General features: G+C 40.2%; 1 protein-coding gene across 4 annotated transcripts in view; it reads left to right on the forward strand.

The window, feature by feature from the left end:
• Positions 1–13,864, forward strand: part of LOC132828371 (TBC1 domain family member 30-like) — an 82,877-nt gene that overhangs the window by 23,626 nt on the left and 45,387 nt on the right. For all 4 annotated transcript variants that reach the window (XR_009646112.1, XM_060845411.1, XM_060845412.1 and 1 more), the window contains exon 5: positions 6,417–6,602. Coding sequence is in view for 3 of the 4 variants with exons in the window: in XM_060845411.1 (XP_060701394.1) it covers positions 6,417–6,602 (186 nt within the window). In the remaining variant the exon portion in view is untranslated. The remainder of the gene's footprint in view (positions 1–6,416; positions 6,603–13,864) is intronic.

Below are 13,864 nucleotides of genomic sequence, written 5' to 3' on the forward strand. Positions count from 1 at the left end.
CTCTCCAGAAACGCTGCTGAGTTTTTCCAGCAATTTCCGTTCTCATTTCTGATTTCCAACATGTTTTCTTTGTGATGAGTGAATTAACTCCCCTCTTGAGGATCTGGAGGTGGTGAGTCAGCAACACCGTGACTGGGAGGCTTTCTGAAAGACACTGGCTTCGGCAGGAGGGAAATGAGAGTTAGCGGAGTTGATCCCACCAGTGAGAACGGGGACAGAGCAGGAAACAGGGAGGTCACGAGGACAGGTGATTACAGCAGTAACACAGACCACCATGATAGCTACAGTATTAGGCTACACAAGAGGAATTATATGTTGCTTCCCTTCAAAACTGTCCTCAACAGTATTAATCAGCAAACCTTGCAGACTTGAATGAGCAATTGGTGGCGGAGGGGAAGGGAGACATGGTGAATGACTTTGAGGGTCGGGTGAGTAAATGACTGATTAACAAGGGTCACAGGTGAACGAATTACTGGGGTGGCTGTTGAGTGAGTGGGAGTGAGTGGACATAAACCACCCATTCCCACAAAACCACATCCACAAAGCATGCTGGGAGAGAAGGAAATCATCGGCTGAAGGAAGCCCACTTCCCACTGAAATTTTTACATGAATCCTGTCAGGGCCATCTCAGAGTGTGCCCCATTAGAAATGAACCAAGGTGAGTATGTGGTCCTCATCCCTTACCTGCTGATCAGGACGAGGTGCTGTGTCTTTTTCTGTCTCTAGTGCTGCTTCTGAGTCAAAAGGGAAAGACAAAGGTGCTGCTTGGCACTTATTAATAGTAATTTTGACTAATTACTCATTCAAAATAATTTATTGCTTTGGAATGATTTTTTTCTGAAATTCATGTTAAGTCTTGTGCGAGATATTACCTTTCTAAAATTTGCTCGCTAGTTCCCGAGAAAAGGGAAAGTTGAAATGTGCCCCCCTCCCTATTCAAACTATTGAGCAATCTTTCTCTAAGTGATAGAGGTCACTGGCTTAGAAGGTGCTTGTATGTCCCTAGGAGGGTCTTATGTGACCAAATCAGATTGTTTCGTATATCTGAACTTTATAGGTGGATGAGGTGATGGGCTTAAGAATTGCTATTGAGGCAAGACTGATATTACATATAAAGATATAGGACATACCGTAGTCAAACTGAGGGAGAGAATGGCTATTGCATTTGCTGACAGGAATATCTATCAAGTTTGTAAAGTTGGTAGAAGCTGATTTTATGAATAATTTTAAAAGGGAGTTGCACAAGTGCTTGAAGATGAGGAAATGAGAGGTTTATGGGTCTGAATTGATTGTTCCTTCAAAAAACAGGCATGACTGGCCAAATGGTTTTCTTTTTGCTGCTAGTTTTGCTGATTTTGTGAAATGGACTGTTCTGTCTTGGATGAGTTCAAGGTTCTTGAGGTTTTTTTTGTGGCTGAGTGTATCCAGCAAAAGTCCCGTTACTTCTGATGTCAATCAGCATCAAGGAATCACTTGGAAGGTATTGAACCACTGATGTGACCTTGTAACCTTGGTGTTGATGTGGCCGGTCTATCAAGCATCTGATCTGGAATGAAAATGTTTGACATCTTTCTACATATCTGTCTTCCTATGTCAGATGACTCCGGGGGATTTTGTCAAATATTTTTACTTGATCCCTGATAGCCTTTAACTCACTTTTACCTTTAGAGACATACTCTCGCAAATGTTGCCTCGAACTGAAATGTTCTCACTTATCTTTTGTCTGGCATTTTGTTATCTTGAGAATCTGCTTGGGTCTATGTCTAGATCATAGCTGGGATCTGGGATTGGCAGCCTGTGATTCTGATTGGAACTGAACTGAGAATTGGTGAACAAATTATTGATGCATAGCTGTTCCTTGATGGAACAATTCATGACTCCTTCCAATATCTTGCCTGGGGATTGGCAAAACATATACAGATTTCTAATCATGAAAGGAATGAAGGATTGTGGGGGATAAAACAGAAAAGTGGAGTTGAAGATTATCAGATCAGCCATGACTTCATTGAATGGTGGATTAGTCTCGATGGGCCAAATGGCCTACTTCTGCTCCTACACCTTATGGTCTTATAGTCTGATGGGACAGTAGTTGTCTGTATTAGACTTTTTTAATGCATACTTGCGTAATTGATCATGTAGCTGGTCATATGCCAGTGCCACAGTTATACTGGAATAGCTTGGTTAGGAAAGTAACAAACTCTGGTGCTCGGGTCATCTCGATATAACCATACTTTACACCTCAGCCCATAATGTTCATTGTATCCAGTGCCTGCACTTCATGAGGCATGAGCCAGAATGGCTGGTTATTGGTATCTATTGTGATAGGACCTCGGGAAGGGACTGAATAGTTCCTCTTGGCACTTTTGATCAAGCCAGTTGCCCTATGTTTTACATGTACATGCTGGGCCACACCATAGTTAAGGATAGTTTCAGGGAGCTTCCTGCTCATACTTGTTGCTTGATTGACCACCACCATTCTCAACTGGATCAGAGAGTACTAAAGAGATTTAGCTGATGTGTTTGTTGTAGAATCACTTAGCTCTGTTTATATTGTTTGGCTTCTGGTATTTAGCACACAACTATGTTATAGTTTCCTGGACGATGGTGCTTCTGTCTAGCTTTGTCTGGAGTTTTTACCCACCCCATTGAATCAGTGTCATTTTCCATGCTTTGAGGTTACAGATTGCTCTGTATAACTTTGTTGCTGCTGCTGATGGTGATCACCTGCACGTGATCACCTGCACCTTAAAGTGCCAAATATGTCTGCGAGTTACAAAATATTAAGGACAAACATCTGAAAGCAGATTACCTGCCACATTGACTAGATAATGATGGACAAGTTGGAGAACTGGCTCAGAATTGTAAGGAATATACAGCACAGAAAGAGACAATTTGAACACTTAACCTCTGCCATCTTCCTGTCTATCATCGATTCTAATGACCACAGCCATTCCTGTGGTATTGGGTTCCACATTTTCACCAGACTCTGTGCGAAGAAATTTCTTATGAATTCTCTATTTGGCAGGGGACTTTTGTGCGGATGGCCTCTAAGTTTTTCCCCTCAAGTGTTTATCAAAAACTTACCTTTGACAATTGTAAAAATTTTTCTTAGATCCATTCCTCTTCAAAAGAAGAGTCTGTTTGTCCTTTGCTGCTAAGCATGACTTTACATTTCTAGACCAAGACTTTTTTTAAAAATTGCATCATCTCCTGTGCTTGTAGTATGACAACCAGAACCATACACTGTGTTGCTGATGGAAGAGGACGAGAATACTTAGCGCTTGACAGACTAATTCTTCTTAGCAAGTGTTCACAGGGTTTGGATATTCTTCGCCTCAACAATGCTCAACTCAGCACCAGCATCAAATGTAGCAAAGTAGATTGTGATAACAGAAATTGTGATGTTGTTCGACAACTGTACTTCCCATCATAATGAAGGATTGGAGACAATTTACAACTTTTGCTGACTCATTCTTTTTAGGGCTTTACTTTGTAGCTTTAGGGGTTTTGAAAGTACCAGTCATGCTTTTAGGAAGGACCTGGATACATTAATTTCAGTGAATATTCTCAGTATTACAAGTTGATCGAAAAGCTGACTTTTCAATGAGATGTCAAACTGAGGTCCCATTTGCCTGTCCAGTTGGAAGTCAAAGATTCCATCTCCAAGAAGGGCAGAGGATTATACAGTGTCCTGGCCTATCCCTGATCTATCCCTCAATCAACAGCGAACAAATAGGTTAGCTGGGTATTACCATATTGTTAACTCCTTTCATAGTAAACAATGTTGGCGGAACTCTGATTTATTAATTCATAGCATGTGGGCACTGCTAGATGAGCCAGTGTTTATTGCCTATCCCTGGTTGTCCTTGAGAAGGTGGTGGTGACTTGCTGACTGCTCCACATGGGGTGGGCACTCCAGGATTTTGGTTTAGTGACACTGAAGGTATGGCAATATATTACCAAGTCAGGATGGTGGGGAACTTGCATGTGATGGTGTTCTCATGCCCTTGGCCTTCTAGATGGAAGTGGTGACATGTTTGGAAAATGCTGTGCAAGGAGTCTTAATGAATGTTTGCAAGATGGATATTCACCTGTACAGAAATACAATGTTTACCTCCCTGTAAGTCACATTCAGGGATTTTTGTAAGATTGAATTATATTTATTTTAGATTTTTAGACCCCTGTAATGCTAACTTTGTAATTATAAATTTATATTTTGTTGGCATTTACCTTGAGTGTCTCAGACTCTTTATTTCTATTCAGAATTTAAAATTGATGTGACGCTGGATGAGATTTTCAATAGTATGTGAACCCCCAGTGAGAAAGCAGTGGGCTGTGGCATACATAACCTTATCGAAGAAACACACAATGCCACTACAAGGAACCTTATCATTAAAAGATAAATAGAAAATGCTGCAAGTACTCAGCAGGTCAAGCATCGTGTGCAGAAAGGGAGAAACTATGTTAATGTTACAAGTTGGTGACCCCTCGTCAGAACTGAAAGGTCACCAGCCTGAAAAATTATCTTGATATCTTCCTGTGTAAACAGTGCCTAACCTGCCGAATATTCCAGCTTTTTCCATTTTGGTTGCAGATTCCCAGCATCGGTGTTATTTTGCCTTCACACCAAAATACTTGTTATCAGCAGTTTCGCACTCTGATATCAAGAGAGGATTGTGAAACATCAGTACATGCATATTTATTTTCCTTTATAGCCTTCAGCACTGTGTGACCGGAATTCAGATAAATAAAGCTGCCTTTGATAAATTGCATGTTGTTGAGGATTTTGGAGTCAGCCCGTAGGCAATTGTGTTTTGCTTCATTTGTGTTCGAATATATTAGCCTTTCATTTCACTCTGGAGTACCTGTGATTGTTGATAATCATTATAACTTTCCAGTGCAAGTGATGATTTGGTGATTTTTTTCAAATTTAGAGTATTATGGAGGGAAAGCGAGGCTGCGGGACGAGATCAAACAACTTTCACAAAGAAGATGGGACAAAGGATTCCCTTCTATAATTCAATGAAGTGCATCATTTCTCTTAGCTCAGACTGGTCTCATAACAAGATAATACATCAAAAGATTGCTGTATCTCTGTGGCCTGGATTCATAAAAAGGCAGATGTTTCTACATGGTCGCTATGGTAACTGCCAAGCCCTGGGGAAGCTGCAGTCCATGCTGAGTGGCTCTGATGCTCCTAGTGGTGCAGTTAAAGGAACATGTTTTACAATCACAACCCAAATTAAAATAATCACTCTCATCTGGTTAGCATACCCCCCCCCCCCCAACTCCCTGTAAAGATAACCTACCACCACCTCCTGCTTACCCCCCCCAACCACTGACAAAGATTATTTCCCACAATTTGGACTAGCTTCATTTCCGAAGTGGAAAGCTCACTGTACAGCAGATGGAAATAAAGAGCAGATGCTACAAAAAAATGAAGCATTAGCCGAAGAAATGTGAGTAGTGGACTCATAAGCATCTGAAATTAGAGGAAACAGATGAACATTGTAGGTCTGTGTGTATTTTTTGCTCTTCAGATCACACCTCTTCCTCAGCACGTTGTATTGCTTTCATTTTCATATTATGGTTTATAGTCTGCATAATGTAAAATGATTGGTAAAGGAAGGAGAGGCAGTGTGAGGAGAAACATCCTTAATGCAGCAAGAAGGAGTGCGGTTGTGGCGTATTCAGACGTGACTGTCAAAAGGAAATCGGTGATTACCTGAAGAGAAAGCATTTTCATGGTTTCAGTGAGGAGTGGGCTGAGCTGAGTTGCTCATGCAGTGCGCTAGCACAGATTTCATGCAGTGCACTAGCATAGATTTAATGGACTTAATGGCCACTTCCAATGTTGTAACTAATCATAAGACCAAAAGATGTAGGATTAGAAGTAGGCCATTCAGCACATCCAGAGTACTCTGCCATTCAATGAGATCATGACTGATTTGATAATCCTCAACTCCACTTTCTTGCCTTTTACTCATAATCTTTGATTCCATTACTGATTAAAAATCTGCTTATCTCAGCCTTGAATACACTAATGAGATGCCTTGACCACCATCTGCCGTATAGAATTTCATAGATTCATTACCCTCTGAAAGAAAAAGTTACTCTCATAACATCATTAATCTCACACACTCAGGCTGAGGTTGAATAGAAATGTATGAGTGAGAGGCTTAGAGAATTTACCTTTGTATGTGTAAAGTTTGGAGAGTTGCAGGAGAATGTAGAGCAGAATTGGGAGGAGATGGGAGACTATCTAAACTAGGATAGGACTCACTAAAATCTGTGGCACTGTCTAAATTGAGGCAGAGGAAACTATAATGAACAAGATGATAAGAGACAACTGCATTGGTTTGTCAAAGCTCAAAGAGAAAAACTAATTTTGTCTTCCATGGATTTCTTGATTCCAGGACCTGCGTCAGTCCAGCTTGAACCATGACAGTGGCACAGATGTGGAACAGTTCCACAGTGCACTGAAACGACTTTTACTCGCCTATGCTCACTGGAATAAGAGTGTTGGCTACTGTCAAGGTTTCATAATACCAGCAGCAGTCATTCTGAAGGTGATGGAAAGAGATGAGGGCAATGCGTTGAAGGTAGGTTGAAATGGCTTCTATATTTAGGGAAAAAAAAATCACGTTTTTGTTAGCATTTTTCCCTTTGTAGCTCATTTCCTCTCCCCAGCTTGTGGTTATTTGATATTAGCCTGAGTCTTAAACTTGAGAGATGGGAATACCCCTCATGCTGCAAGGTAAGCACCATAATCATCATCTTACTAATCTGTATATCTCCTTGATGAGCAACAACTTAAATTTATACAGTGTCTTTAAAGTAACAGAACATCCCAAAAGTGTTTTGTAGGCGTGAATACCAAACAAACTGTTATGCAGATGTTCATATTTTGCCCATATAAATATGTAGTTGAGTGAAGTTCCATCAGCATTCATGAAACTCCACACCATCCAGGATAAAGCAAATCCATAACTTGACCAGCTAGAAGGAGGAGGGTAGTCTATTCCCACAGTGCTGTTTGGTATAGATATTCCCACAGTGCTGTTTGGTATAGATATTCCCACAGTGCTGTTTGGAACAGATATTCGCACAGTGCTGTTTGGATGATGTTCTGGAGCTTTGACCCAGTGATACTGAAGGCATGGCAACATATTTCCGAGTCAGGATGGTGCGTGACTTAGAGGGAAACTGGTAGGTGTGGGCTTCCCAAAAATCTGCTGCCCTTGGCCTTCTATTAGAGATGGTAGTGGTCATAGGTTTGGAAGGTGCTGTCGAAGGCAATTTCTTTTAATTCAGTCATGAGATTTGTGTGTCATTACCTTGGCAGTCCTTGGTTGCGCTTGAGAAGTTAGTGAACTGCCTTCTTGAAAGACTCCAATCCAAAAGTGTAGGTAGACCCACAATGTCATTAGGGAGGGAAGATGGTCTGTATATGTGCTGCTTCACTAGTCCTGGGTCATAAACCTGGTAGTTCTTTCCTAACAGGTAGGTCTACCTAAGCGGAGAAAGTGAGGTCTGCAGATGCTGGAGATCAGAGCTGAAAATGTGTTGCTGGAAAAGTGCAGCAGATCAGGCAGCATCCAAGCAACAGGAAATTCGATGTTTCGAGCATAAGCCCTTCTTCAGGAATCCTGAACATCTGAACATTCCTGAAGAAGGGCTTATGCCCGAAATGTCGAATTTCCTGTTCCTTGGATGCTGCCTGACCTGCTGCGCTTTTCCAGCAACACATTTTCAGGTCTACCTAAGCGACATGGAACTGCAGCATAATTCAGGGCCCAAGAACAAATAAAAGTAAGGATAGGTGATCTAAACTTGATCAAAGAGGACTTTAAAGGATGCAAGTACTGAAGAGTAGTGGGGTCAAAGGTTACGTACATGTAGCATTCTCAACCTTTTAAATTTAGTTTACATGATAATTCAGTATGGACGTTCTGGTAGGTAGGCTATCACTGCACCACAAGATCCCATGTATGGAATTGTTTTAGCTGTGAAGTCAGATCTATGCCAATCAATGAGACAGAAACCAAGAAACCTTTCTTTGTGGACAGGGTTTATTAACTTCTGGAACCTTCACACATCAGTCCCATTAGTTAGCCCTTTATATCTCGAGAGTCAATTAATTAATCAACTAACCCCAATCACCACTTAACAGCTTGCTGTATTGATATTTGTAATGTGACCAGCGTCATTGTGGTCAGCCTATAATTCCATCCAAAGAGAGGGCTCTTGTGGTGCAGTGGTAGCGCCCATACCTCTGAACCAGGCAGCCCAAGTTCAAGAAAACAAAGACAGAAATTGCTGAAAAAGCTCAGTGGGTCTAGTAGCATCTGTGGAGAGAAATCAGAGTTAACCTTTTCTCAGAGCCCAAGTTCAAGTCCCACCTGCTCCAGTGGTGCATAATGACATCTTGGAACAAGTTAATTAGGGAAATAAGTAAATAATTTAGAAGAATAATTCTTTCCAAGTGGCAGGCAGGAAGACCTTGGGAATTTCCTAGTCAGCCTCCTTCAGATGTCAATAACAAACCACAGCAATACTTTGCTCATAAGCAAGGACCAAACCAATAGAAGCCCATTGTCCAACCTTTGGAAATGAAGATGGGAGAAAACACAGTGTGGCAAAGAAATGCTTCAGTGTGAATTACTGATTTATCTTGAGCGAACTGAACAGGGACTAGACGGGATAACATGATACATTGTTCAGTATCATCAACTGCTCATAAGGAATACCATTTTAGTTTTGTACTTCACAGATATACAGGCCGATAACTCTGTTTGTTTACCAGATGTTAACAGATCCCTGAAGGCCCCAAAGTGACAAGAAGTGGTAGACTTTTCAGTCTGGAAGTACAAACAGGTGCCATCTTGGGAAGACAAGGAATATCTTCTTATCACCACATTTACATAGGCAAATGTTACGGTATGGGATAAATCTTCCTGCTTAATTTAAAACCATCAATACAGAAAAGATTTATCCCATGCAATAATCTGTAAAAATTTGAGTGAGGACTACTTAAAGTAAAATTAACAACTTTATTTCTTAAAGTATAACAGAGAATAATTAACTAACCACTATTTACAATTTCTTTCGCTAACCTGTCTTCTACCTTTGCTTCTATAATACTGGTCTGATAAAACGCCCAATTAAAATTTACAAAATAACACTTCTTATCTCAAAACCAGGCAGCTGTAGGTTCTTGTCTTCGGATCTTTCTGTGTCTTCTTTTCCCCTTGTTAGGAATTTCTGTGTCACAGGTTACTGATCGAAAAGGTACTTTTAAGAGAGATGGTTTTTCAAGCAATTTGGTTCATGCTAGGATTGGCGGTTCTCATCTCAACTGTTCAATTTTCCCCCAGTCTTATATCCCAGAGCATTGGGTCATGTCATTGGCTTTTAAGATTGTCAATATACTCAATTCAAACTTTATTGGAAATTGGTATTTTTATCGGGGTATAATTTAAACTGATTGGCCAAATTTGAATTTGTTTTTGTCTCCAGGCAATGAACTACTCGAATTGTTCAACCCAGTGTTGCATGCATTGTTGTCTTATTGAGAACACTTGGTGCTGTGTCTGATAATTCTGCAGCTTTTAACTTTCTTAAAGGTAACACAGATAAGGTGTTTAATTCCTGTTTTAGCACTCCAGCCCCTCCCTCTCCCCAAAATGTTGATTTGACTCAGTAAACCCAGTTCTGAATGTGGAGCCAGGGTGAGCAGGCATATACATCAACCGGAAAATACATTTAAGAGTGCTCAATTGTGTTCGTTTGCCACTCCAACGTCTCTTCATTCTCCTAGCCACTGACCCCTCCAACTTCACACTTCTTGAGTCCCAATTTTACAGCTCACCCCAGACTCCATGCTTTTAATGTAGTCCTCAGATCCTGGGACCTCTGGCTCCTAATTGCCTGATTTTTATTCATTTTATAAGCCACTCCATTGCAATAACTTTGGGGTAGTGGAGGACCCCTTGATTCGCACCATTCCAATATAGAGTTGTGCTCTAGATCACATGATGTGAGAAGTGTGGATTTTTACCCTTTAACAGTTATATATTTTTTTGCCAGTACTTTTCTCAATGAGGATGCAGCATCTTGTGGAATTTGACTGACAAAGTTGTTTATTCAAATCACCACTGGACTGCATAGCTAAGGACTTTGATCATCAGTCAGACTGAGAAATTGTCAATGACGTGTTCACGAACTGAACTGATTCCCTGCACTGCAGTTCTATCTGTAAACCAGTCCCAAAACAGACCCCTGCAACATACCAGACTGCAGCTCTTCTCTCATTTATTAAGCCATCGACTAAATCATATAAACTGTCAAAGCAACATTTGGCGATGGTTGTGACTGTTTTGCTAAAAGTAAATTTGGTAAAGAAAATTATTCTGGTCAGTTTTGTGGTAACATGGACAGGCTGATCATTCCTTTGAGCATGTTTTACTATTCCGTGAAGCCATGGCTGATTTGTACATTGATTCTCTTTGGTCGCCTGTGAGCCATTCCTTATTGCTTTCATTTGACAAAAATATATTGAGTAAGTCCTGAAACTTCAAATTGACCTCACATTTCAGCCTTTTTTCCGCCTGAGTTCCAGATTGTGTTGTGTGAAATAGATGTTTTCTACTAATACTCTTGAATGCCCTCATACTGATTTTGAACTTCAGTCTTCTCATTCTGAACATCCACACTGAGGGAAGTCAATTCTCTGCATCACTTCTATTGAGCCTCTTGTCTCTTTATCTCCTTGTTGAATCCCTTTACCATTTGAAATGCCTTGGTCAGAGCAGCCTGTCATTTTCTAAGGTCAAGGAAATACAAGCCCAGGTTTAGCAGTGTGCTCCCATTACTTACTGAGCAGCACCATTCTGATGAATCTGTACTGTACCCACTCACGATCCAGGATAGCGTTCTTGTGGTATAGTACCGAAAGCTGATTGCATTCTCCAGTTGGGGTTTGATGAAAGTTGTGTACAGTAGAGCAAACATTGTCTCCATTGTATTCTGAACAGTTGAACCAAGGCAAACATGCCACACAGCTTTCTGATATACATTAGTGGCCTGAACTTGGATATACAGGGCAGAATTTCAGAGTTTTCAGATAACACAAAAATGGCGACACGTTTTAGTCAAAAAATAAGAAAAGCAATGTAAACCGAAAGGTAGAATTTAAAAAGGGTCTAAGAACTGAGAAACCTTGAGCTGTATGCACACAAATCTTTAAAGGTGTCAGGACACGACAAGGAAGTAGCTAAAGTCAGATATGGGATCTTCGGCTTTCTTAATAGAGGCATAGAGCACAAAAGATAGGAAATTATGCCAGAATCTGTTTCTCCTCAGCTAGGATATTTGGTTATTTCTGGGCATCACTTTCTAGAATGGCTTTCAAGGGCTGTGAAAGGATGCACAGCGTATTGACAAGAACGGGCCCAGAAAATAAAGTGCTTAGTTAGGAGAAGAAACGAGAGAAATGTTGGATTTTCTCCTTAAAGCAGAAAATTCAAAACCATGTAAGCTTTTAATAGTACAAATAAGCAGAAACTATTTCTGGTGGCAAAACAGTCAATAACCAGAGGGCACAGATTTAAAATAAGTGTCAAATGTTCCAGAGGCAAGACTGGAGAACTTGTTTTCTTCAATGAGTTTTTATGAGCTAAAATGCATGATGTGTAAGTGTGCTTAAAACAGATTTTGTCATAATTGTCACAAGGAAATGGAAAAATACAGATACTTGAAGGCGAAGAAATAGCAGGTCCACAGGGAAAAAACAGTGGAGTTGAACTAATTGGATGATGCTTTCAGAAATCTGAAACCGTTATGACAGGATGCTTGGACATTTTCTGCGTTGTATCATTGTGTGGTCCTGATTGTCTGATTACCTGTACTCTAGCTTCTAATGATTTATGTACACCGTCATGCAAATCATTTCACTTCGCTACCTAATCTCCCCATATTTAGAAAAAAAATTCCAATTTCTTGGTCTTGGATCCAAAGTGAAGAATTTTGTACTGTACATTGAACTTCATTTTTTTAAAAATAATTTCATGCCATATGAGCATTACTGCCAAATCTAATATTTATTGCCCTATGCATAATTGCTCAGGAATAAAAGCTACTAAGAGACACCTTGAACCACTGAACCTTTTGTGGTGTAGGTACATACACAAGTGTTGTTCAGGAGTTCTGTGGTTTTGACCCAGCAACAGTGAAGTAGCAGTGCTATAGTTCCAATTCAGAGTAGTGTCACTTGGAGGGGAATTTATGGCCGGTGATGATTCCATATAATTGCCGTCCTAGTCCTGGCTGGTAGAGGCCACAGATGTTGTTATAGGAGCCTTACCAGTTGCTGCACCCCATTTGATAGATTGTACGCATTTTGGTCATTATGCAGCTGTGGTGGGGGGGTTTAAGCTGCTGGAAGTACTGGTAATGAAGGGTTTTTGGTGCCAGATGGTGTTGAGTTTTTGAGCTTCCTGGATATTGTTACATCTTAGCTAATATAACTACAGAAATATTCATAACTGCAATTTGTTTCATTTACAAACTTGGACGTGTGCCTCTAACTGTTTATTCAAGTCATAGATATATATGAAGAAGATCTGACATTTCAATTTGAACAATACTTGTCGTGTTTGACAGTACGTGGACTCATCTTTTTTTCTCATAATCACGAGTGGAACCTTACCTAACGCCTAATGGCAGTATCGAAAGATACCTTACTGTCAACTATACTGGTGATCACATCAAAATCACAAACTAGATTATCCAACCGTCACTTAACTTTCACAAATAAATGTGACCTCTCTGCGTAAGTCCGTATTAGTCCAACTGCTCAGTCCCTCTCCCCTTGATGACCTATTGTGGTAACATCCCAAGAGGTGATGTTAAATTAACAGATTTGTAGTCAATTGACTTCTTGCTTCCTTTTCTTAAAACACTTTAAAATTTTCTTTTAATCCAATGATGTAATCTCAGAATCTAGAGATCTTTAGAAAACTGTTTTATCTCGCCACAATTTCTCACTTCGTATGGAAACCATCTGGTCCTGAAAATTTATTGATCTTAAAATCCATGATTTTCTTCATTAGTTTTTTTAATAAAGCATTACTATAAATTCAGTAACTTTGAATGGCATCATGGTAATACCACTGGGATAGTAATCTCGATCCTTAGACAGATGTTCTGGGGACATGGGATTCAATTCAACTGTGGGCACTGGTGAAATCTGAATCTGAAAAAAATACCAAATGAAAAGACAGCCTAATGGCAACCATGGAGCCACTATCAAGTGCTGCAAAATTCTATCTACTTCAGTAAAGTTTTTTAGGGAAGAAAGTCTATCATCTTTATCTCGTATGGCTGACATAATTCTAGATACCAGAAAATGTGGTTTGCTCTTAACCGCTCTCTAGACCATTGGGGATGGGCAATAAATGACATTGACTGGGCAGAGAGACCCACATCCCATAAATAATTTTAAAAAGCAATTTATTCTTGACTAGTTTAATTGATCTGCCATTTACTTACATTGTTATCTGAAATGGGCCCAACATTATCTTTTACCATTTTCTTGACTTAACTCCACTCAACAGGAGGTGATGGCCTAGTGGTGTTATTGCTGGACTGCTAATCCAGAGAGCCAGGTCATGTTCTGGGGACCCAGGTTTGAATCCTGCCACAGCAGATGCTAGAATTTGAATTCACCAAAAAAAATTTGGCATTATGAGTCTAACAATGACCATCAATTGATTGTTGAAAAAACCCACCTGCTTCACTAATTTTCTTCAGGGAAGGGAATTGCCATCCTTATCTGGTCTAGCCTACATGTGACTCCAGACCC

Source organism: Hemiscyllium ocellatum, chromosome 26, assembly GCF_020745735.1.
Source record: "Hemiscyllium ocellatum isolate sHemOce1 chromosome 26, sHemOce1.pat.X.cur, whole genome shotgun sequence".
In the NCBI taxonomy this organism is placed as follows: domain Eukaryota; kingdom Metazoa; phylum Chordata; class Chondrichthyes; order Orectolobiformes; family Hemiscylliidae; genus Hemiscyllium; species Hemiscyllium ocellatum.